Here is a 25759-nt window from a genome sequence, read left to right as displayed (position 1 = left end):
AAGACCTCTGTTTCCTACCAATAAACTTCTCAGGTGTAGTATTCACTCAGTGTCAACTTTGTCTTTTTTTTTTTTTTGGCCAAGCTTCGAGGCATGCAAGATCTCAGTTCACTGATGAGGGATCCAACCTAAGCCCCCAGCAAGTGATGTTTCTCGATGAAAGAAAAGTCATAACGGAGAGGAGTTAAGGCTACAGGGAGGAGGTCTGGCGGTCTCTCGTCAAGTCCGAGTAGCCAGGGACAGCGGCAGCTGCGACTGCGAAGACAAACCGGAGGCAAAACCTAAAATGAGTTTTTCAAACTGTATTTGCTTTTTGTTTTCATGAGTTGTGGATGCACATGGTTTCAGGGGTCACATCATTCTCTAGGGCTTGGTGTGGAAAATGTACCACACCTGTGTTCCACTCTCCATTTGATGTATTTCTTTAGATTCACTGCACAGCTTGTAGGATCTTAGTTCCCTGACCAGGGATTGCACATGGGTCCATGGCAGTGAAAGCATCAAGTCCTAACCATTAGACTGCCAGGGAATTCCATTCACTCCCCATTCCAACCTTCACTAGTCCTTTCTTTTGCTGTGTCTCTCCAAACTTGTAAACAACGTACTTATATTCCTACTTCCTGACTTTTCAGTTTTAGGCATTAATCAAGTTTCCATTACAGAAGGTGAAAATAGAGTTCTCTTTCACTGATGTACCCCCTGCCTCTATCTCAAACACACACTGTCTCTCTCATTTATACACGCACACACGAACCGAGTCTCGTTATGTTGCTGTTTTAGCTAAATCTATATTCAATTTTACATCAATATGACCAAGTGAACACTGTCCAGAACTGAACCATGTGGAATACTGTGTTTATTTGTCCTTCATGTACAATTTGTTTTTGTTCTGGGTCCACCATGTGACATGTGGGATCTTAGTTCCCCAAGCGGGGATCCAACCTGTGTCCCCTACATTGCAAGATAGATTCTTAGCTGGATTTCCAGGGAAGTCCCCAACTTTTTTGTTTGTTTCTTCTGGAGTTAAAGATTGCCTTTTGGTTTACTTGCTTAGTTTTCTCTGCATTTATCACTAACTCCTCCCTATGATCTCCCTAGTCATCTAAATCTCTAGATGTGGGCCTATCTAAACTCAATGAAGAGTGACTGCCCTAGACACAACATAAATAAGTGTGCCCACAGCTGAGGTAAGAAATAATTTTCCTTCAGAAACACAATCTGACCTTTCCTCTGGCAGGGTATGAGGGGATCTTCTCCTTGATGCTGGCGTTTTGCAGTTCCAAACCTTATTATGGGGCACCTTTATTCTTCTTTGTTTTGCTGACCACTCAACAGGCTCTTTCACTCTGGAGATGCAAATCTTTCAATTCGGGGAAACTTTTTTTTTTTTTTCATATTTAGTTCTTTGGCTGCACTGTGTCTTCGTTGCGGCACCCAGGCTCTCTAGTTGTGATACATAGGCCTAGCTTCCCCGCAGTATATGAGATCTTGGTTCCCAGACTAGGGATCAAACTTTCATCCCTCGCATTAACCACTGGAATTCTTAACCACTGGACTACCAAAGAAGTCCCCGGGGAAACTTTCTTGAAATATGTTTTCCTCCTCTGGGGTCTTTCTTTGGAAATTTTATTTCTGCCATCACATTTGCAGTTTCCAAGATCTTTGTCGTTTTTGGATTTCTCCCTTTTGACATTCTGCCTCTGGTCACAGCTGCAAAGCTCCTACTGGACCAGCCCTTCTGCAGATAACAACTCTCAGCAGTGGACATGATATAAAAACCAGTGAGCTGACGACCCTGGAGAGTGACTGGCCAAGCAGGTAGGAGAGAGAGCGTCTTCACTGTTTTCTCCACATTGGCATCATAGCTTGCAACGATTGTATAGTTTGGAGTTGTCCAGGGCCAGCTTCCTCCCCGGGTGGAAATTAACCTAACACAGAAGAAGCAGGGATGGGGCATGTGCACAGAGCAGCTTTGAGGAGAAGGAATAGTGGAGAGTCCAGAATGGCTCAGCCTTGGGATCTAGACTGAAACCAGGCACACCCCTCAATCTGTCAGTTACATGAGGCCACACACTTCTCTTTGCTTAAGCTTCTTTGAGAGGATTCTTTTTTTTTGCACCAGAAGATGCTCTGACGGAAAACCCATGAAGCACAGTGACTGGAGAGAGAGACAGAGGAAACTTAACACACAAATCTTGGAAAAGGTACAGAAGTACCTTTTAACATCTTCCCAAAGCAGAGCATAATGCTCTCTACACCCCAGAGTCTCGCTAATAGTAAAAACGTATTTGGGCTTCCCAGGCGGTGCTAGTGGTAAAGAATCTGCCTTGCAAGAGACCCAAGAGACACAGGTTCAATCCCTGGGTCAGGAAGATACTCTGGAGTAGGAAATGGCAACCCACTCCAGTTTTCTTGCCTGGAACATCAATGGACAGAGGAGCCTGGAGGGCTACGGTTCATGGGATCACAAAAAGTCGGACAATGACTTAGCAACTGAACACCAAACATGTATTTGAAAGAAAATCTAGGGACTTCACTGGTGGTCCAGTGGCTAAGACTCCATGCTCTCAAAGCAGGCAGCCCAGCTTCAAATCCTGGTTGTGGAACTAGATCCCACATGTCACAACTGAGAGCTCGCATGTCACAACTAAGAGCTCACATGCCGCAACTAAGACCTGGTGCAGCCAAATAAATAAATTTTAAAAATCTAACTCATATTAAACTCCTAGAGAAGAACATAGGCAAAACACTCTCCGACATAAATCACAGCAGGATCCTCTATGATCCACCTCCCAGAATTCTGGAAATAAAAGCAAAAATATACGAATGGGATCTAATTAAAATTAAAAGATTCTGCACAACAAAGGAAAATATAAGCAAGATGAAAAGACAGCCTTCTGAATGGGAGAAAATAATAGCAAATGAAGCAACTGACAAACAACTAATCTCAAAAATATACAAGCAACTTATGCAGCTCAATTCCAGAAAAATAAACGACCCAATCAAAAAATGGGCCAAAGAACTAAATAGACATTTCTCCAAAGAAGACATACGGATGGCTAACAAACACATGAAAAGATGCTCAACATCACTCATTATTAGAGAAATGCAAATCAAAACCACAATGAGGTACCACTTCACACCAGTCAGAATGGCTGCGATCCAAAAATCTGCAAGCAATAAATGCTGGAGAGGGTGTGGAGAAAAGGGAACCCTCCTACACTGTTGGTGGGAATGCAAACTAGTACAGCCACTATGGAGAACAGTGTGGAGATTCCTTAAAAAATTGCAAATAGAACTACCTTATGACCCAGCAATCCCACTGCTGGGCATACACACCAAGGAAACCAGAACTGAAAGAGACACATGTACCCCAATGTTCATCGCAGCACTGTTTATAATAGCCAGGACATGGAAACAACCTAGATGTCCATCAGCAGATGAATGGATAAGAAAGCTGTGGTACATATACACAATGGAGTATTACTCAGCCGTTAAAAAGAATTCATTTGAATCAGTTCTGATGAGATGGATGAAACTGGAGCCAATTATACAGAGTGAAGTAAGCCAGAAAGAAAAACACCAATACAGTATACTAACACATATATATGGAATTTAGGAAGATGGCAATGACGACCCTGTATGCAAGACAGCAAAAAAGACACAGATGTGTATAACGGACTTTTGGACTCAGAGGGAGAGGGAGAGGGTGGGATGATTTGGGAGAATGGCATTCTAACATGTATACTATCATGTAAGAATCGAATCGCCAGTCTATGTCTGATGCAGCATACAGCATGCTTGGGGCTGGTGCATAGGGATGACCCAGAGAGATGTTATGGGGAGGGAGGTGGGAGGGGGGTTCATGTTTGGGAACGCATGTAAGAATTAAAGATTTTAAAATTAAAAAATAAAATTAAATTAAATTTAAAAAAAATAAAAAATAAAAATCTAACTCAGCAATAATGATCTAACTATTAATGTTTGGGACCCAAACTGAACTCTGACTCTGGTGGTTGTTCTCATCAGGGCCAACCCCTGCCAGCTCACCTGCGCTCGGCACACCAACCCTGATGCCTGGGACCCTCAGGCACCCTCCCCGAGTCCTGTGTGCTTTGGAGACCCAGGCCCACGTGGTCTCTATCAGTATTAATGTCCTTTAGTGCTGAGACCCATCCTTCTTCCTGCACAGACCCATCTGTGCAGCTGAGTACCCCATTCCCATGGCAGGCACCTCCTTTATCCCTGTAGCTGAGAATTTGGGACAGGGAAGAACAGGGGAGGTTGCGGGGGAGGGTCGGGGGGATGGGAAATAAAGCTTGAGGAAACATTCCTCCCCTTTGATCTGTAGGGTGGAAAGTGGGAGCAGAGATGGGCTAGCCCACCAGGGATCCCACAGGTTTCCCATGTAGGACTGTGAAGACCCTGCAAGGAGAAGCTCTGTGGCACCTGGGAAAATCCCATTCCTGATGACCAGCAGTTCCCTCCCTCTTCTTTATTTTTTTCAATTAAATTTATTTTTTATGAAAGGATAGTTGCTTTACAGAATTTTGCTGTTTTCTGTCAAACTTCAACATGAATCAGCCATAGGTATACATATATCCCCTCCCTTTTGAACCTCTCCCCGCATCTCCCTCCCCATCCCACCCCTCTTGATTGATACAGAGCCCCTGTTTGACATACAGCAAATTCCTGAGCCATACAGCAAATTCTGAGCCATACAGCAAATTCTCATTGGCTACCTATTTTACATATGGTAATGTAAGTTTCCATGTTACTCTCTCCATACATCTCACCCTCTCCTCCCCTCTCCCCATGTCCATAAGTCTATTCTCTATGCCTGTTTCTCCACTGTTGCCCTGTAAATAAACTCTTCAGTACCATTTTTCTGGATTCCGTACATACGTGTTAGAATACGGTATTTATCTCTTTCTTCCTTCCTCTTCTTGTGCCTCAGTTTCCCAGATGGCTCATGTCTGAGACCTGCCACCAGCCGTGGCCTCAGATTAGCACAAGCTCCATTCTTCCCCAGGCCTCTGGGTCCCAGAAGATAAACCCTCTATCAAGGCTGTGCCCGCCTCAGAGAAGCCCCCAAGTCACACCTATTCATGCCAGGTTCAAAGCCTCATTGTAAGAAGGGTCTCTTTTTTCATATACTTATTTATCGAACCGTTTTTTTTTTTAATGTTCCTCCATTTATGTGTTTGCTCTGTGCCTATTTATTGTACTTCCTCTTCTCTGACTCTGTTACTTTTTGGTTGATAGTTTTGACAGCAGCAGTGTCCATGTTAGGCTCAGAAGGTATAGCACACATTCGGTGCACTCAGCCAATTCACCAAGAGCTCTGTCCATCCGAATAAAATAAAAATACACAAAAGTTCCTAGAACAAAGCCTGTTGGAATGTTCACTGAGTGAATCAGAACGACAGAACAAGAAGAGAGATAATTTTAGCCTAAAAGAAAAAGCAAATGTCAACTGCCGAGCCACTCCTTACACTTTGAGGCCGCCGGATGTGTAAATAATCTATTTCCGCTCCTCCTGCACCTGCTGAATTCTATCTCTATGACTTAGAGGACCCAGACATGTAAATACTGGCTAAGTATCATTGACGAACGTATTCATCATGAGAACCTTACTTTTGAGAACATGTCTTATGTTGAGTTAAAATATCTGAAAGCAGAGTGCTGGCTGCCAGGGGTGAGGGAGGGTCCAGGTTTCTACTTGCAGGGGTGAGGAAAATGTTCTAAAATTAGAAAGTTACAGGGTTGTGAATGTCTCAAATGCCACTGAATGATTCACTTTAACACAGTTGCATGTGTGCGTGCTAAGTCACTTCAGTCGTGTCCAACTCTTTGTGACCCTGTAGCCTGTAGCCCACCAGGGTCCTCTGTCCATGGTATTCTCCAGGCAAGAATACTGGAGTGGGTTGTCATGCCCTCCTCCAGAGGATCTTCTTGACCTAGGGACGGAACTCGTGTCTCCTGCGGCTCCTGCATTGCAGGAGGATTCTTTCTCTTTTTCCTTCTTTTTTTAAAAAAATTTTTATTGGATATAGTCGGTTTACAATGTTGAGTTAGTTTCAGGTGTGCAGTAAGATAAATCAGTTATACATATACATATATCCACTCTTTTTCAGATCCTTTTCCCATATCGGTCATTACAGAGTATTGAGTAGATTTTCTTGTGTGATACAGCAGGTTCTTATTAGTTATCTATTTTATATATAGTAGTGAAAGTGTTAGTTGCTCAGTCATGTCCAACTCTTGGGACCCTGTGGACTATAGCCCACCAGGCTCCTCTGTCCATAGAATTCTCCAGGCAAGAATACTGGAGTGGGATGCCATTTCCTTCTCCAGGGCAGGCAGATTCTTTACTGATGAGCCACCAGGAAAAGTCCTTTAACATGGCTAGTTTTATATTATGTGAATTTCACCTTAAATACATATGTCCTATCCCGAGATGTACCCTGCCTGGTTTTTCAGATTAGGAGGGCACTTTGTTGGGAAATGCTGGGGTGCCTCACAGGACTGAGGGGGCTCAGGATGGGAGAAGCACAGAGACCCCAGGGCTGAGGTATAGGCCCAAGATTCACCCACGGCTCAGAGGCTGCCCCTGTGGTGCTGCCTCACGTTTCTAAGTAGTTCTAAAAATGTCATGTTTTAAATGGGGATCTGAAGTATGTTCATCACATGAGAATCCCACACAGAAAGTCCACACCAGTCCCGCTCTTTTTCAGAGTCTGTGCTCAATTGCTCAGTCGTGTCCAGCTCTTTGTGACCCCATGGACTGTAGCCCACCAGGCTCCTAGTGTCCATGGGGCTTCTCCAGGCAAGAATACTGGAGTGGGTTGCCATGCCCTCCTCCAAGGGATCTTCCCAACCCTGGGATTGAACCCAGGTCTCCCACATTTCAGGCGGACTCTTTACCATCTGAATCACCAGAGAGGAAAATGTGTTCCTTGCACATTTCTCCTTCCTGGTTTTTCTCTTTGAGAAAGCAAAGTGGGGACTTCCCTGGCGCTCTAGTGGTTAAGGCTCTGAACTTCCAATTCAGGGGGTGAGGGTTCAATCCTTCGTCAGGGAACTAAGATCCTACACGTAGTGTGGAAAAAAGAAAAAAAAAATAGCAAAGTGGTTCGACCCAGGTGTCTCCAGCCTCCTCATGGCCTGGCTACCCCAGCTCATCCACACAGCTCCCAGCTCTTAGCTGCCCCAGCTGCTCACTCCCCATTTGAGGGCTAAATTCTCCCATGCCTTCCCTGGAAGGGACAGGACCACTGTCATGCCCGCCATTTCCCCTAACAATCTATGTGCTAAGCTACTGCATTCAGGCCTTGTGAAATTCCGCAGCAAGGACAACCTTCACCGACCAGATACTGATAGGACCCAGGACATCACCCACCATGAATGAAATTAGGGGTCATCCAGAGTTTCCCCTAACTATCACTCGATATGGCCCAATGACGATCCCTTCTTTCCAGAGCCCTGACACCTCAGAGGGTCCCAGTCCCTTCAAATTGCAAGGCTGCCCCTGCCAGGTCTTGAGGTCACCCCTTAATGTGGGCACTGCTTAGACCTGGACTCAGGCCCCCAGCAGGGCTCAGTGGGCATGTTACTGAGTCTAAGCTCCCTCTGCTTGCCGCACAACAGGTCAGTGAATCCAAGAGACAAGGTGTTGAGGCAAGGAATATGATGAAAGCCAGCTGACCGAGAAGATGGCATAAATAAGTGGAGAGAAATAATGTGTTCATGGATCAGATTGATAGACCCAGCATAGTCAAGCTGGCTGCTGCTGCTAAGTCGCTTCAGTCATGTCCGACTCTGTGCGACCCCATAGACAGCAGCCCACCAGGCTCCAAACTGATTCATAGATTCAGTCTCAGTCAAAAATCCTGGTTGGATGTTTTGTTGGGGTAGATTGACAAAGTTAAATTTTATATGGAAAACGAAAGGAATTAGTATAGCTCTTGTGAAGCAAGGAAGACCCAGTGCAGCCAAAACTAAACTTAAAAAAAAAAAAAAGACCACCTAAAGAGACAAGTCATCTGTATTAGTAAACTGATGAAACGCTGGTAGCATTTTAAGCCAGCGTGCTGCAGTCAGACCTGCTTTAGGAGCCCCTGGATCCCCTGCAAATGGGTGGGTGGACTGACACCCTGCTCCTGGAGAGGAGGAGGGGGGAGGGTGACCCAGGTTGAGTGGGGAATTTGGTTGAGGCCTCCAAGGAGGCAAGCTCAATTCTGAAGAAGGTAAACCCTGAAGATGTCACAGAAGCTGCTGTCTTACATGACAGCCCCTTTAAATTGTCTTCTTTGTGTCTGACAAAATCTACATAACTGATATTTTTAGGTCCAAGCCCCCCGGGCATTGCAGCTCTTCTGTTTTTGTTTATACACAATTCACTCTTTGCCCCCAGTTAAGCTAAAGTAGCCTGGAAAGTGTGAAACAGAAGTTCACAGCAATCTCTTAAGGTGAAGTGAGCCCACCACAGCCTGCAAGTGCTCAGTAATACACCAGCCATTTCCATACACCTTGCTGCTTCTCTTCACCCCTAACAGCCGACACGTGGAACCTGAGCTCCTGGGCCAGCCATGAATAAGCAAGCAAGTGTGGCTGGCAAGACCCGGGCAGGACCTGGAGGCTGTGATTACCTGGCTGCTCTCACCTTGCAGCCACCAGGCGTCCCGTGACAGTGCCAAAGGACACAAGGGGTGGTGGCTGGGCCTCCGGCTCTGGTAGCTGAGTCTCTGACTAGAAGGGACCTGGACTGGCTTGTTCTGAGCCCTTCCCTGCCCATCGCCTAAAGTCAGGTTCACCCTGGACTTGGGGCTTGCAGGGGTTAGAGGTCAGACTAAAGGGGCTGTCACACTGCAGGGAGAAGATCCCACAAAGACACAGGAGAGGTAGGACTTAGCCAAGGGCTTTTAACGAGAAAATCTCATACAAATGCAATTTTATTGTTTTCAAATACGTGGCAGTATTTATGACATAATTTTTAAAACCCAGTGCATTAAGTTTACTGAGTGCTCACAAGTGGTACTGAGGGAGATGAAGGAGTTTGACCATGAGGAAGGAGGATAAAACACAACTCAACTCTCAGTTCAAACTGGAAAGTGATGACTTTATAAATCGTGCTTTGAATCTTAAAGTGGTTGCCCAGGGAGACGGGCAGAGTCCCTGTAAGCTGTCTGCAGCATCTAGAAGGTAGCAGGAGGGAGTGGGCATATCCTGGCAGAAAGACAGTCAAAGGCAAAGAGAAAGGACAAATAACCTATTTCACGCCATGGTTCTTCCACACTCTCAATAAGTGGGAACTGTTATTTTTAGCTCTTGGCAAAGATGAAATGGAGAAAGAAAGATGGGAGCTTCCTGCTGGGAAAAGGAAGCTGGAGAAATAGTCAAAAGATAGTAGTCGGAGAAACAGTGAGTCTCCTGTTGGGAAGGAAAAAAACTGAAGGCGGGAGATTGTAGCTTTTGATGTCAGTATGATCCACTCCCATCACTCATGAAATGAACAAAATGTAGAAACTCAGCAATCAGGGAAGGAAAGGGTATGAACCTGGCATCAGGAACACCCCAGCCTGGGCTCAGGGGGGACCCAAGATGAGGAGAAGACAGAGCCCAGCTACAGCCTTGATTCGCCACCTTCTGGATACCGACTGTTGAGGCCTTCTTTCCATTTCTGCCCAGGGCAGGACTTCCAAGGGGTGAAGAGCTGGGACTGAGCACCAACCCACTGGACAGAAGTGAGGCTCCAGGGCCAGTAAGGGCCCGGTAGGGCCATGAGTGTGCATGTCACCCATGGGACGGAAGGACAGCTCCTTGGGCAATGGGCCACCCCGTGAGAGGTCTCCACAGCTCACATGCACCCTCCTGCTCCTCCCAGAGCTCGGGTTGCAGGACAGGGTCAGGACCCCGAGGCCCCCACCCTCCAACTGTAGGCTGGGAGGCAAACAGAAGGTCCTCGGTGGAGAAGCCAGGCCTCACCAGACTGTGTCGGAGCACAGACTACGGGCAGGTGGGGTTGCCTGGGTATGAGATAGACACAGGGATACACAGCAGACCCACCTGCGAGCATGGAGCAGACCCGCCTACAAAGCAGAAAGCGTGCAGGTGGAGGGTGTCTGGTGCCCCGGCTGTGACAAGACTGACAGAGCAGTGGGGGCGGTGGGGGGAGGGGGTCTCTACTGGGTATCCAACTGGAAAAGAATGTGTCTTGACTTCCACCCCCACCATTCCTCAGTCCAGTGGGACAGCATCCACCAATGTCAGAGATAAGACAGCGGAGCCTCAGAGGACACCCCCAGCCTGGATCAGGCAGAGACTTGTTCAGCACCCAGAGTCCCCCCCATGAATACCCATCATTTGATTATGTAAAAATGAAGGGTTTCTGTACTTAAAAATACTGTTAAAGGGATTAAAGGCAACACATCAACACGAGTAGATACTCACAGTACGAATTTCCGACAAAAAACTCACAGCCAGAATGTATTTTTTCAAACACCCGCACTGCCCAGTAAATTCAGCCTAATGAAAAATGGACAAAAGTATTCAATCTCATCAGTCATTAGAGAGATACAAATTCAAACTACACTATACTTTCCAGAAGGGCTAGAATGCAAAAGAACAAGAACCAAGTGTTGGTACGGATGTGAACAAACAGAACTCCCAAACTTGGTGGCAAGAGTCTAAACTGAAAATATTTTCAGAGTATCTTAAGTTAAACATATGCATGCCACAATACTCAGCCATCCCAGGTATATTCTGACAGAAATAGGTCTTTGGTATTGCAAAGACACACAGTGGACACGTTCACAGCAGGACTAATCACAACAGTCAGAAACTGGAAACCACAGAAATGCCAGCCCCAGGAGGATGGGTAAATAAACAGATCACGGTGCATTCACACCAGGGCTATCATAAACCATTCACAACCATATACGACCCAGGAGAGTCTTATACAAGGATAGCAAGAGAAGCAGTCACAGTACAGCTCTAATTTTTACACAGAATGAATGAAAAAGTAATGACCCGCGATGTCATATTTTGGGGTGTTGTGGCTGGCGGAAGGGTTGGGGGCCCAGGAACCTGTTGGTATTGGGCTTCCGGGGTGCTGGTAGTGCATGGGCTTGTTAGCTTTGTGAAAAGTCACTGAGCTATGCAGTTATAATAAGTACATTTTCCTATATGTATGCGTCATACTTCAATAAAAGTTTAAAAAGGAATGGAAAACAGAATTCAACTTGTAAGGAAATGTGAGCCCAGGAGCAGATGGAAATTCATCCCAGTTACTTAATGCAATGGAACAATCTAATAAAAACATGAAGTTGGTAAAATAGTTCAAAGGAGAGTTTTTTTAATGAACTTGTAAAGAAGTTTTTAAAAATTGAATAAGAGGAAAATTTTAAAAGTAAGGAAAAATTAGAGAATTCTCTGGTGGTCCTGTGCTTAGGACTCTGTGCTTTCACTGCTGAAGGGATGGGTTTGATCCTTGGTTGGGAAACTAAGCTACTCCAGTATTCTTGCCTGAAGAATTCCACGGACAGAGGAGCCTGGCAGGCTACAGTCCATGGGGTTGTAAAGAGCTGGACACAACTGAGCTACTAACAGGCAGAATAATGGCCCATCAAAGAGATCCATGTCCTAATTCACAGAATTTGTGGATATGTTAGGTTACATGGCAAAGGGGAATTGAGTTTTGCTAGTGAGGTGATCTTAAGATACAGAGATTATTCTGGATCATCTAGTGGCCCCAGTGTGATCACATGCGTGCGTGCTAAGTCTCTTCAGTCATGTCCGACTCTTTGTGACCCTACAGACTGTAGCCCTGCAGGCTCCTCTGTCCATGGGATTCTCCAGACAAGAATTCTCCAGGTGGGTTGTCATACTCTCCGCCAGGGATCTTCCCAACCCAGGGATCGAACCCATATGTCTTACATCTCCTGCATGGGCCGGTGGGTTCTTCACCACTAGCACCACCTGGGAAGCCCAGTGTGATCACAAGCGTCCTTAAAAGTGAAGCAGGAGGCAGAGTCCAGCTCAGAATGATGAGATTCGAGAAAGACCCCCCCCAGCCCCCACTGCTGGCCCTGAAGGTGGGGGAGGACCTACAGGCCAAGAGACAAAGGCAGGTTCTAGAATGCGGAAAAAGCAGGAAAACAGACTCACCACTAGAACCTCCAGAAAGGAATGCAGGCCTGCTGACCTTGATTTTAGCCTATGAGATTGGGTTGACTACCACCCCTCAGAACTGTAGGAGAATTTATGTTATTTCAAGCCACTACGTTTGTGGCAATTTGCCCAGCAGCCACAGGAAACTAATACAACTGGTGTCACTGAAGTAGAAACACCAATAAATGCACCAGAAGATGTTTTGAGGGCATAAAATAAATTTCCCTAAAATTGAGGGAAAAAATCTGCAAATTGAAAGTGCCAGGAATTCAAAATGAAGCTTTCAGCTCTGAGACATGGTCTGGTTAAGCTCATAAAATGAAGCAAAAAGGAGGATCCCGATCCCTTCAAAAAAAAAAGAAGGAACCCTTCAGAAATTCATGAAGAAAATGCAAATCACCTGTATGGGGAAAAATAACCCAGCTGACTTCAGGCTTCCCCACATCCAATGGCAGAGGATGGAGCAGCGCTTACAAAGGTTGAGGGAAAGAAAACAGCAGTTGAGACTATCACACCCAGCCAAGACAGTGTTCAAAGACAGAGGCAAAGGACAGTGACATGAAAATGCTTAGGAAACACTCATGAGCCCTTCCTGAAAAAATGATTGAAATGAAATTACCAATCAGAGGGACAGCAAAATAAAAGATTACTGGTGAACACAGAGTACTCTGAAATATTGAATTAACACTGAGCAATTGTGGGCACTAATAGCTACTAGCTACTTTTATGCATAGCTACTATGCAGAATTGGGTGTTTAAATCTGGGCAACCTGAACATAATAAAGAGGCTCTGAACTCAGGCATAGGGTGGAGGGAAATGGGTTGTGAGGCTGAAAGGCCCTCGCCTTTTCTGCTAGAAGCACCCACACTGTTTCAGAGTGAAGTGTATCTTTAAAATAATAATCATGATGATTCCAATTTCTTCCAATTTTGCATAATCTCTTTTCAGTTTTGACTAGTTTTATTTATTTATTTTTGGCTGTGCTGGATCTTTGGTGTTAAGTGGGCTTTCTCTAGTTGTGGCAAGTGGGGGCTACTCTCCAGTTTTGGCGTGCGGGCTTCTCGTTGTGGTGGCTTCCCTTATTGCGGAGCATGGACTCTGGGGCACGCAGGTTTCAGAAGTTGCAGCACCTGAGCCCGAGAGTTGCAGCTCTGGGCTCTAGAGCACAGGCTCAATAGTTGTGGCACACAGGCTTAGTTGCTTCAAATCATGCGGGATCTTCCCGGATCGGGGATCAAACCTGTGTCTCCTGCACTGGCAGGCGGATTCTGTACCACTGAGCCGCCAGGGCAGCCCCACAGTCTCTTTTCTTAATCCAAGAAAAATCTTTCAGTAAATCAAAAACCCACAGAGGGCGCATCTATCGTATCAGTTCTTTTCTGCAGTGTCTCAAGCCAAGCTGACAAGACCTTTTGTGGAACATGTCTTTTTAGCCTTAATCCTCTCTCTGTATCAAGGAAAAAACTTCAGGAGAAATCCCTAACCAGTTGTTAAAAGTCTCGGTTCAGTGCATAGAATGAACGTAACAGAGCAGAAGCACCAAGCCTCCATTCACACCAGCCAGAAGGACCTTTGTGCAAACGCTGGTCCACGTTCCTTTTTGCCCCCACGTTGTTCATCTGCTACAGAACAGAAAACATTCCACAGCCTGTTTCCCCAAACATACACAGCCCTGTATTTGCTGAATGTTTTGTTACTTCACCTCCGGCCCATCCATTCCCTGAGCCCCACACCAAGAGGATCCAGCTGAGGAGAAAACAGTCGCAGCTCCCCACTCTCATAGAGCTTAAACCCAGCACTGCGCTGTCCAGCACTTCTGCTGCCTCACAAGTGGCTGTCCAGCACTATGAGTGTGGCTAATGCACCCTTTCAGGGCTTCCCTAGTGGCTCAGTGGTAAAGAATCCACCTGCAATGCAGGAGACATGGGTTCCACCCCTGGGTTGGGAAGATCCCCTGAAGCAGAGCATGGCAGCCCACTCCAGTATTCTTGCCTGGAGAATCCCATGGATGGAGGCTATCATCCATAGGGTTACAAAGAATTGGATGCGACAGAAGTGACTGAGCACGCACACTTTTCGTTGTATTTCCCTCTAACATGCTTTAAGTGTAGAAAACTACATGTAGCTGGTGACATCATCTTGGACAGTCTGTTCTAGAATCAGAATCTGCCTTTTCATAGGACCAGGGCGTGACTGTTACATGCACTGCAGTGTGAGAATGGATCCAGGTTTTCACCATCAGCTCATGCCCCCATCTCAAACCTTCCCCAACTCAGCGCGCTGCCCATTGTCTTCTCAGTCCTACCCTGGCTGACCAGGACAAGAAGCACCCCCATGCTGGCTTGAACATTAAGATTCCATTGCCTAGGCTGCCTTCCTCAGCTACCCAGGAACCAGACAGCAAGCAGCAGCCTCCGTATTGGAAATGTGGCTCCTGCCCCTGCGATGTTAGCTTAGTGGTGAACATCCACAGCTCTCCTTCCACTGCTACTCAGTCTGCACCAGCCAAGCAGCCTTTGGTGGGTAAAGACCTGGGCACTGCGGGGAACACCTGGTCCTCCCGCCTCTTGGCCCAAGTTCCGCCCACTTTCCTCCCTGCTGCCTTTCTTTTCCTCCTAATGTCCACCCTCTTTCAGGGGCTGCTGCTCTCAAACCAGAAATTTCTTGGACTCCCTGTAGGTTGCCATCAGGTGCTCTGGTCTCCCCTCACTCTGAGACCCTCACTCTCTGTCTGTCCTTTCCTTCTTGCACCCCAGACCATGCTCCCTAGGGTCCACTAGCGTTCCTTGCCCTCTCAGGCCTGTCCACCAGGAGGATGAGCCCCTCCACGCACTGGGAACCCTGAAGAAGCCTCGAGATGTGTCCTCTGTGCTTTCTCTCCCTCCCTTTCCATCCGACCTACGCGCAGAGCCACCACCTGTGAGCCTGCCGCTGCTGTGCTCCGATCCCACGCTCCCAGCCCCTCGCGCCGGCGTCTCATCCCCACGCGTCCTTTCCAGACTCGCCGTGTGCCAAGTGCGACCGCCCGGCAGGACACCCTGGAGCAGCCCCGCCAAGCTTCCTCCCCAAACCCGGACTGTGTGGCCGTACGCTCTCCTCCGTCTGGCAGTTACCCCCAGGTCGGGAGGACCCCAGCTCCCCATTCAGCCGCTCGCTCCCGCCTCACGCCCGGAGTGCGCGCGTCCCAGCCTCACTCCCACTAGTCCCCTGGGTCCCCCATGTCCAGGGTTCGGGGTGTGCAGCCGGGGCTGCCCGCGTCTTGCGGGCGGGATTCAGGCAGAGACTCGACGGCCCTAAGCCCGGCGCTCCCCTTCCGGGTCCCGCGTCCCCTCTCTTTCACAGTCCCGGCGCGCTCCACCCCTCCTCCCCTCGCCTCAGCGGCCTCGCTTTCCCTCCCAGGCTCCGCGGCCCCCGCTCCCCTTCCTGATCTCCCTGCTCCCTCCGCCCGCGGAACGCTCCCCTTAGGGACCCCGTACCTCCTGGGCCTCTTTTGCTCGGCTCTTTGGCGCCCCTCGCCGGGCCAGTTACCCCTCTTCGCAGCCCCGGCGCTCTCCACCCCTTCTCTCCTCTCCTCCCTTGCACCCCTCCCCCGCCTAGCTCTCGCGTCTGCGCCCCTCTCCTCCCCAGCCCCCGCGCGCTCCACCGCCTCTCCTTCCCGGCCCGGCTCTCACCCGCGGGGTGGCCATACGGGGACTCGGCCGCACCGTCCTGCAGGCTCGCCAGGATCTCTCCTTTGCCCACGTCGCTGTCGCCCACCAGCAGGAATTTGAGCAGAAAGTCGTAGGCGCGGACCGGGCTGCCCCCGGTGCTCATCGTGCCGCGCTAGCGCCCGCGCCCATGCCCAGCCTACGGGACAGCGCAGAGGCGGTGGCCTGGCAGTCCAGCGCCGCGCGGGTCCAGAGGTCCCTGGAGCACTGCTAGCCCCTTGGTCCCCGCAGCCTGACAGCGCGCACTCGGGCTCCGCCCAGCCATTGGCCGGCCGCAGTTGCTAGGGCAGCTGTACGCTCTCATTGGCTGGCTGCCCATCCATCTCGCTTTCGTCTCCTCCTCCAGGCCGTTCCCATCCGCCCCTCCCGGAAACCTACGGTCTCTGCTGCCAATGGTAGACGGGAGGCGGGGCGGGGCGGGGCCAAGGTTGGGGCGGGGCGGGGCGATCAGGGGGCGAGGCTGGGTGATCACCCTCCAGCGTGGGCTCAGGGGCTGGGTGCCAGGGCTCGCCTCCCACCCAGAGTCCTCACTGGGCCGGGTGGGGTCGTCGCAAGGGCCGGTTCCGGTCGCAGACGCGTGGGAGGTGGCCTGATGTCAAGGGGCCGTGCCCCAGGCAAACTCGGGCTCTCGGTCGCTCCCACGGGTCCTCCCACCGCACCACGCAGAGTGCTGGGTGCGCGTGCTTGTGAGTGCCTGTTCACGTGTTTGTGCGCATCTGCGTGCCTCTGCGCGCGTGTGTGCAGGCGTCTGCGCACCAGTGCCTGGGTACGTCTTCAGGTGCTGGTGTGTGAGTCCGTCCAAGTGTCTGTGCAGATGCTGGGAGAGAGGGCCAGGTGAGGACCCTCCAGTTCCTGGGCTCCTTTCCGCATCTAGGGAGCGGTGGGCGCCGGGTGGGGGGCCTGTCTTTTGCGCTGGGTGTCTGACCAGGTGCGCGTTCCTTTACGCGCGGAATCCAGACAGCGCTAAGCGGCGCGCGCCGGCGTGATGGCGCTCAGTCTCTGGAGGTGCCACCCTGGGGCTTCATCGTGAGGCTCGCTGAAGAACTCCAGCGGCTGGGAGGCCCGCGGCCCAAGCCTCTCCCGCTCCATCCTTCCACCCAATGTTGGGGAAAGACCTCTGCGCCTCTGCGCGTGTGCAGGGAACTGCTGTAGCCCCCCACTTGAGGAAAGGGGGCAGAGGAGAGAGAGAAGAATTAAAAAATCAATTGTTTAACATTTTTATCGTTGTCATTTGAACTTCTTTGGACCTAAAAACAGGTTTCCTTTGGAACACTAGTTTACAACTTACTGCTTATTGATTGATTGGTTGGTTTATGTACTGGCGAAGCCACTATTTAATAAAAAAGGAAATACAGTAAGATTGAAAGATGGAAAGTGGACATTGGAAAAATACGCAGGAGGTGGAATTCTGTCCCCAACTCCTATTCTTGTAAAAAACAAACCAAAAAACTCAGGAGAATTTCTTCCCATCTCCAACTCTCAGCTCCACGGTCCCTATCAGCTGAGAGCCACTCGACAATTATCTAGTTAAGCAGGATCCCTCCTTCTGCTGGACTTCCCAAATAAAAGTAACCACCTAAGAAAAGGCTTATATCCTCATATGGATTTTCATATTTCTGCCCTAGGATAAAATAAGGTCCACCCAACAGTACCTGGAATGTCTCCACCAGAGGTGTTTATTTCACAAAAGGAGAAGGGTCCCCACAACTAGAGCCCCTCCTCCAGCCTCCTGGGAGATGATTCCATGGCTAGACACTGACTTCTGTGCCCCCAACCCTGGCAAATTTCAATCAAAGTCCAGGCAGAAAGTAGAGGAATCTGTATGCCACTTGCCCATCTGACAACTCAAGGCCAGGATTCTAGGCCCATCTACCTCTGACCATTGGAAAATTCCTTCCTGTGGCCAGGCTGAAATTGGCTCCCTGAACATCTCCTGACGTCCTGGAGCTGCTCCAGAGGTCAGGCTAAAGTAAAGCCCCCGGCTTCTGCTAGCACAGACACTGACTGGGAACAATGTAAGTAAAACAGAAAGGCAGACAAGATTATTTACAGATGCTTCTCCATGGATAAGAGGTAATTAGAAGATGAAGTGGTAAAGACATACTTAGGAGGATGGAGGGAGGCCACTGTGCTGTTGGTCAAGGAGGCTAGAGGGCCAACGGGTCCTTTACTGGACCCTTGACTGTCATTTATGCTTTTCTACAACATACCACCCTGGTCAGGGCTCTAGAAATTCTAAAGGATTCATTGAAATAAAACTACAGTTAGAGATTAAGCAACATTGTAAATCAACTATACTTCAATAAAAATAAAATGTAAAAAAAACCCACAAAATCCCTACAGCTGATTTTTGTTAGGATAGCATCAGGCCTCCAACTGTCTTAAGAAAACCAGTTTTTAAAGGCCAGAGTCTTCCTTCTCCAAAAATCAGAAAAAGCCCCCTTCAAATACTTGATCTCTTTCAAGTGGAGATAGAACCAATACTGTAACCACAAGATGTCGAAGACCCACTGGTGGCATAGTGGGGCCAGGATGGCATCATGACATGCCATCCCAATTTTATGAACTGCTTCAAGCTTCTTTCTGTGCTTCTAAATAACACGCCTTGTTTATCAATGCTAAAAGCTATACTGCTCAGCCTTGACTGTAATACTATAGTGGAAAACTGGAGACACTTGTTTGCCATATAATATATGATGAGGGTTATCCCCAAAAGATCTATTGAAGTCCTATCCCTGGTACCTGTGAATGTGACCTTATTTGGAAATAGGGTCTTTGGAGATATAATCAAGTTAAGATGAGGTCATCAAGGTAGGCCTTAATCCTATATGACCACGAAAGAGCCCATGGACCACACTTGAAAACTGCTGATCTGAGCCTGTCTGTCCCCTGGCTCTAACCAGTGGAGGTGTGGCCTAGCATGTGACTTTAGCGCAGGAACATGATGGATGTCTGCTGTGGGCTTCAAAAAAAGGGACACCAGGGAGCCAACTTCCAGCTGAAGCTAGTGACCACGAGGGCATCGTGAAGCCTCTTCGCTGGTCCACAAGCTGCAGACTTCTTGACATGTGACTGGGATAGTTCCATGGCCCTAGCCATCTCCAGATGGATGTGCTGTTGCTGGAAGTTAAAATAAGCCTCAGTAACATGCCCAGTATCTAGTTCTAGCATTTTTCTTTGGGGCAGAGCATCATTGTTCTTTATCTTCTTCCAGGCCAAGTGAGGGTCCACCCTGCCCATCCATGCACCTTCATCATATTTTGCTTAATTGCATCACCTGACCCTCATGAAACAATTGTCTGCCCCTGACCCTTGTCTGATCCCTCCCTGACCTTCACCCAGTCCTCACCTGACTTTGATCTGGCCCTCACCTGATCCCCTCGCACCTCCACCCCCACTGCAGTTTCACTTCAGGGTTGATGGTGCCACCCACACTTCGGACATCTTCCCTCCCTGAAGAGCTGCGCTCCCTGGCCTGCCCTGGCCACAGTGCTCAGGGGGCCGCCCATGGGCTCAGCTCTGTGTTCTGCTCGTCTCTGACTCTTTGCTGGGGACACCAATGTATTTCCGGAGCACTTGATGCCACTTCAGCCCTTTGCTTCACGCACACTCGCTCCTTCCCACTAGATCAGTGTCCACAGTGACACCTCCTCCCAGGAACCCTACTTCCACCCTCCTGACCTGCACTGGGGCTCATCCTGTCTAATTAAAACATCCGTTTGCATGTCCATCATCTCCACAAACAGCACCAACTATCCACAGTACAGGGAAAAGGCCAAGCAATTTCCAGAGAACTGCTCAAGAGTCACTATCCACACTGACTTGGCACAACACAGAAAAGTGAGACAGTCTTATTTTTCTGCCTGGCAGCTAAGTTTTCACTGTCCTATAGGGCATTAATCAGCTTTGTATCTAACTGAATGTTCCTGTTTTGGCATTCCTTCTCCCACCAACCGCTTGAGTTGGGGATTTGAAAACGTGATTATGCCTAGGGAAGTGGGCAGCTTCCTGACACAATGTGAGGCCCAAAGTGCTGAGTGAGTGAGTTGAAAACAGCATCTTCCCTGTCTCCCCGTCCATAGGAACAGGACAGTGGGGTCTTTCAGAAGCTGGCTGCCCCAAGCCCAGGTCAGGGGACACTCTCATCCTTTCCTGGGGTCCCATCTATGGCACCCGTCACTGTGTCATGGACTGTGTGTAGGGACCGAGCTTGTATCCCTCTCCAAGAAGCCACCCCACATCTCACAAACACTAGGGGCTGCATGAGGACTTGGACTTAAGGCCATGGTGGGCTCTCCCATTGCCCCTGAGCACAGATCTTGCTCACATGCCATCTTCTCAGTGAGAAGCTCCCTGAGCCAGGCAAGGATGCTGGGGGCAGGAGTGTGCACCTTGGCTACAGAAAGGCTGGAGTTGGTCTCACGCCAATTAGACCCTGAAAGAAGTGGTCCCTACACCCTGACTGCTCTGGGTCGCCAGGGTCATGAGATCCAGAGCAGAGATGGGAAAGGCAGACCTAGGACCCAGGGCGGTGAATGCAGAAGCGACCTGCAGCCTGCACTGCCCCCCACCCCACCCACGCCCTCATCCCCCGTGTGTTACTCTGAGCACTGAATCCAAAGGAACTGGAGCTGGGAATTAGCATGCACCCTTGGCTGCAGTGAGAAGACCTATCCTCCTGCTCCTGTTCTGGGCACCAGGGAGTGGGATGTGGGGAAGGGGTTGGAGGATAGAGGGGTGGGGGTGGGGAGGCAACATGGACACACTGCAGCCCAGGTCCTACAAGAGGCGGCCAGCCCAGTGCTCTGCAGAAAGGCCCCCAAAGTGCTTTTCTCCAGGAAAAAAGTATGCAGTCTATTGAAAGAGAACATTTTCATCCTGTGCCAAACCCACCACTTCTTCCCCTTTTGAGTTACAGAAAATATCCCTTCTCAACCCCAGAGCCTGAAGAACATTTCTTTTCAGAGAAAATCTATTTGATTCAGAATGCCAAGGGAAGAAAACAAGCAGCTTCTTTTGTGTAAAACTTCACCCTCGACCTTGTGCTTTTAAGTAAAAGCTCCCACACATTTGTGCTTCCTAAGGTTTCAACAAGCCATGTCCAGTTTTTGCATTAAAATCTCCGCACATCACACAAAGGCATTTGGGAAAATATATTTAGAGATGTCAGAGACAGAGAGATTGTTTCAAAAACTCAGCAGATGGCAGACCCTAAACTTCAGAAGTGTTTGGTAGGATATGTCTGCTTTTACAAGCAAACTTGCCTTTTTACGGTACTCAAGATGATGAAATAGTTGCAAGAAAAGTTAACATTTTTAAAGATGTTGAGAATTCCCTGGTCTAGTGATTAGGACTCATTGTTCTCACTGCTGAGGTCATGGGATCCATCTCTGGTCCAGGACCTAAGATCTTGCATGCCTTGGGGCCCAAAACCAAAACCATAAAGCAAAAGCAATATTGTAACAAATTTGATAAAGAGTTAAAAAAAATCCAGAGTGTCCAGGCCTGTGGCTGCTGGACAGTAAAGGTGTCTCAGAGTGTCTGTGATTGGCCCACATTAATCTCACGGCAACCTTGAGAAGTCGGGGTGTCATTCCTGCTGATACCAGGGAAACAGGGGCTAAGAGAAATCTTCAAGGCCCGAGGTCCTGCCTGGGTGTTTCACGGCTGGAACTGATCAGTATGGCAGCAGAGACCTGGTTTTGTCCTGTTTTCCTTTTTTAAGTGTGCTAAATTATATGTGACATGCAATTTATTATACCATCTTACCCATTTTTCAGTGTTAGAATTCGGTGCCATTAAGCACCTTGACATTGTTATGCAACCATCACCACCATCCATCTCCAGAATTTGTCATCTTGTAAAATAGAAGCTCTGTCATCATTAAACAATATCTTCCCATTCTGTTCTCCCTAGGCCCAGGCACCCACCAATCTATTTTCTGCCTCTATGAATTTGACCACTCTAGGGATTGCATATAGAATCAAACAGTATTTATCCTTTATCCTTTTGTGACTAAATTATTTCACTTAGGGTGTCTTCAATGTTCATACATGTTGTAGCATGTGTTAGAATTTCCTTCCTCTTTAAAGCTGAATAATATTCCATTGTACGGATAAACCACATTTTTTGTTCATCCGTTCCTCAGCTGATGGATATTTGGGTTGCTTCCACCTTTTGGCTGTTGTAAATAATGCCTCTATGAACATTTCTGTACAAATTTCTGTGCAGATTTTTTTTTTTTTTACAAATATACTTTTATTGATGTAAAAATTCACAAAATATAAAAGTAACCATTTCAAAGTATACAATTTGGGGACCGTTTACTACATTGACAATGTTATGCAACCAGCACTTCTACCTAGTTCCAAAACATTTTCATCATTCTGAAAGAGAATTCCCTATCCATTAATCATTCAGGCTCTATTCCCCTTCCCCTTCAAGTCTCCGTAACTACCAATTTTCTTTCTGTCTCTGCGTTGTTGTTGTTTAGTTGTTAAGTCGTCTCCAACTCTTACAGGACTCATGTACTGTAGCCCACCAGGCTCCTCTGTCCGTGGGATTTCCTAGGCAAGAATACTGGAATGGGTTGCCATTTCCTTTTCCAGGAAAATGTGTGTTTATTTCTTTTAGATGTATACATAGGAGTGGAATTGCTGGGCCATGTAGAAACCATTGTGCGTGCTTGAGGAACTGCCAGACAATGGTATAATTTCGGAAGCACTGAAATCATTATGAAGCTTGCACCGCATCTGTGTGGCACTGTACAGTGGCCTCTGGCCCGAAAGCGGGCCGGCAGAGGAGAGAAGGCGTGTCCGCCACCGCCAGGTGATAACGCAGGGAATCTTTTTATGCCACTTTATGCCATTCGTCTATGGAAAAGCATTTCTCAAATTTCTTTCCCTGATGCTCAAATAAAAATAGACCGAGGAACTAAAAAAGGACTAACTATATTTTCCGCAAAGGCAGGCACTTGCACACACCAATTAACTCTTCTTATTTCTTTCTCCTGCTGCCGAGAAGTAAATAGAAACTAACAGCTGAGCACAGATTCACACTGGGTGTATATTTGGTGATGACTCACCAAGAATTCGCAGCCAAGGTGCCAGTTGTTCTTGCGCCATGGAAAGAAAACCTATTTTAGACAAAACTGTAACCTCACAGATGCCCCCAGAAAGCACCAGAGCGGTAGAGAAAAAGTCCATATAATATAGGTTTCATGTCAGAGTGTCGCTCCACCCACGCACGGCCTGTTCGAAGCCCCGCCCACTGCCATACTCCGCCCACTCGTTGATATCCTATCCCGCCCACTCAGTGCTCCTCCCAGACTCCAACCTCGCCCCTGCCAGGCGCGACTGGCCCTTCCACCGCCTGCCAGACATCCAGGGCCGGCTGTGCTCGGGGCCGTCAAGGCTTGTGTCCCTTTTTGGCCGCCTCTGAGCCAGGCTTCTTCTGCACTGCCCCGCTTGTCCTCACAAGACAGTAGCCCGTCGTCATCATTCTTAGGACTGTTAACGTCAGGCCTACCTGGTGGAGGCATGGAGGGGACACCTGGCTCCCCTCTGCCCACTCCAGGCAGCCAGTCCTGGCTCTCTGGCCCAGAGCTGCCCCCAGCTCCTGCACTCCAACTCGGTGTTTGGAGGACGTGGAAACCCCTCCTCCGTTGTCAAGGAGAGAAGATTCAGATAAGAAATAAATTGGGGCACTTCCCTGGTGGTGCAGTGGATAAGAATCAGCCTGCCAGTGCAGGGGACACAAGTTTGGTCCCTGGTCCAGAAAGATTCCACGTGCTGCGGAGCAACTAAGCCTATGGACAGCAGCTTCTGAGCCCTCATGCCACAGCTGCTGAAGCTCAAGTGTCCTAGGGCCTGTGAGCTGCAACTACTGAGTCTGTGTGCTGCAACTACTGAAGTCCACGTGCGCTAGAGCTGCACACAACTACTGAGCCCACGTGCTGTAACTACTGTGCCTAGAGCCTGTGCTCTGCAACAACAGAAGTCACTGAAATGAGAAGTCTGAGCGTCACACTGAAGAGTAACCCCTGCTCGCCACAACTAGAGAAAGCTGGTACGCAGCAAGGAAGACCCACTGCAACCAAAAATAAAAACACATTATTAAAAAAAAAGAAAGAAATTGGGGGTCAGGGTGGGAGCTCTTGAAATATAAGCCAGTTTGTCCTTTACAGTAATTCTGAAGTTTTGCCAGCTGGAGCAATACAGTTTCTCCAGTCGCAAGTAAGCCCTGCCTGGGGAGAAAGGGAAGCTCCTGGCATCCACCTTCCCTGGACAACAGCCCCATCCCTGTCCTGCCTGCCCCTGCCCCCAGGTCCACGGCTGAGCCCCGGAGTGAAGGTCTCTGTGGCTATCTGGTGGAGGCTTCTGTGTGGAGGTTGACAAGGGCACATGGGGGCTGCAGGAAGGGAGGTGGACACCAAGAAGGAGGTGGGTGTGGGTGAGAGCAGGGACACGCTCATTCCCTGGCTGGGAAGGAGTCATCCTAGGGCGCTCTCCCTGACTCTGCTCTTTCAGTTAGGACTGTGCTGAGATGGGCAAAGCAGGATGCCCTCAGAGGAGAGGACCCCCAGTCCCTGCACCAAGGCCCCATGGGCTATGGAAGCCTTGAGGCGGATGGCAGGCCCCCGCAGGGCAAGTGCAAGCTGGAGGACAGGGAGGGCTGCTGCTAATGCAGACCCTTGAAGGCCCCCTGAGGACTGATCACTCTCTTGCAAGTGGGTGGTGCAGAAGGATCAGTGGTGTCTGGTCCCCGTATTGTCTCCAGTTCAGAGACCCTTCTGGGGAGTGGGTTTGTGGACTTTGAGGTCGGAAGGAGTCAAAGACTTGCCTGAGGTGAAATCCTGATTCCATTTTCCCAGCTGTGTGAACTTGGGTGAATGATCATTTAATTAGTGGGCTTCAGTTTCCCTGCTTCTTCTTTCTCTCTCTCTCTCTCTTTTTTTTTTTTTTTGGCCTTGCCAGTTGGCTTGTGGGATCTTAGTTCCTCCACCAGGGATTGAACCCAGGCCCTCAGCAGAGAAAGTGCAGAGTTTTAACCGCTGGACTGCCAGGGAATTCCCCTTCCCTGCTTGTGAGAAGTCTATGATCCTCACACTTGGCAAGTGTTTGGGGCAAGTGACTGGTATACAGCAAGCGCCTAGGTGTGTCATCAGCTGAGTCCCTGTGGAGTGTTGATGGAGCCTCCATTGGATACCCTTCATGCTCCTGCACACTCTGGTCCACTATGGTTTAAACTTTTGATACAGCAGCAGCTCACCCAACTCATTCTGTGTCAGTCATCACAGGCATCCCAGGGAGAGGTGAGGTAGAAATATGTTGCCACCAGTCACCCCTACCATGCCAGCCACCTCTGCCACACCAATGCCAGGGGCCCCTGGCTCCGCAGCAGGTGCCTGGGATGGGAGGAGTGAGGTTGGGACTTGCCATTGAGACAGGACAGTTGGATTGGGGTACACACATGCCCATGTACACAAGCACAAGGCAGGTCTCAGACAGAGGAGCAGACAGGGTCCCAGAGAGGGGGAGGCTGGAGCCCTCCTCTGGAGGACAGCCTCAGGGCACAGAGAAGAGAGTGTCATTTGAAGGAGTCGCACCGACTCTGCTCTTTCAGTTGGGACTGTGCTGAGATGAGAAGAGGGAGAAGCTGGAGAGAAGGAACACCGAGAAACTGCAAGGGCAGGATGTCACGAAGCAGGATGTTTGACTCAAAGGCAAGAGTATCTGGAAACGTATGGAGCGGTTGGATTAGCAAGGCCATGGTCCCATCTTCCACCACAGAGCAATCATGGGACATTTTCTCATGGATGAATAAGCGCATACAAATGATTAGCCTTACATCTAATGTATAATTAATATTTCTGCTTCAA

General features: G+C 48.8%; 1 protein-coding gene across 1 annotated transcript in view; it reads right to left on the bottom strand.

Moving 5' to 3' along the window:
* RAB40B (RAB40B, member RAS oncogene family) overlaps nt 1-16571 on the bottom strand; it is a 31222-nt gene extending 14651 nt beyond the window's left edge. The window contains exon 1 of the mRNA XM_069541872.1: nt 15844-16571. Coding sequence (XP_069397973.1) covers nt 15844-15985 — 142 coding nt within the window. The 5' untranslated portion in view covers nt 15986-16571. The remainder of the gene's footprint in view (nt 1-15843) is intronic.
* Nucleotides 16572-25759: the final 9188 nt, after the last annotated feature.

Source organism: Ovis canadensis, chromosome 11 (genome assembly GCF_042477335.2).
Source record: "Ovis canadensis isolate MfBH-ARS-UI-01 breed Bighorn chromosome 11, ARS-UI_OviCan_v2, whole genome shotgun sequence".
Taxonomy (NCBI): domain Eukaryota; kingdom Metazoa; phylum Chordata; class Mammalia; order Artiodactyla; family Bovidae; genus Ovis; species Ovis canadensis.
The sequence above is the reverse complement of the archived record's forward strand: the minus strand, read 5'-3'. Positions and strand labels throughout refer to the sequence as shown.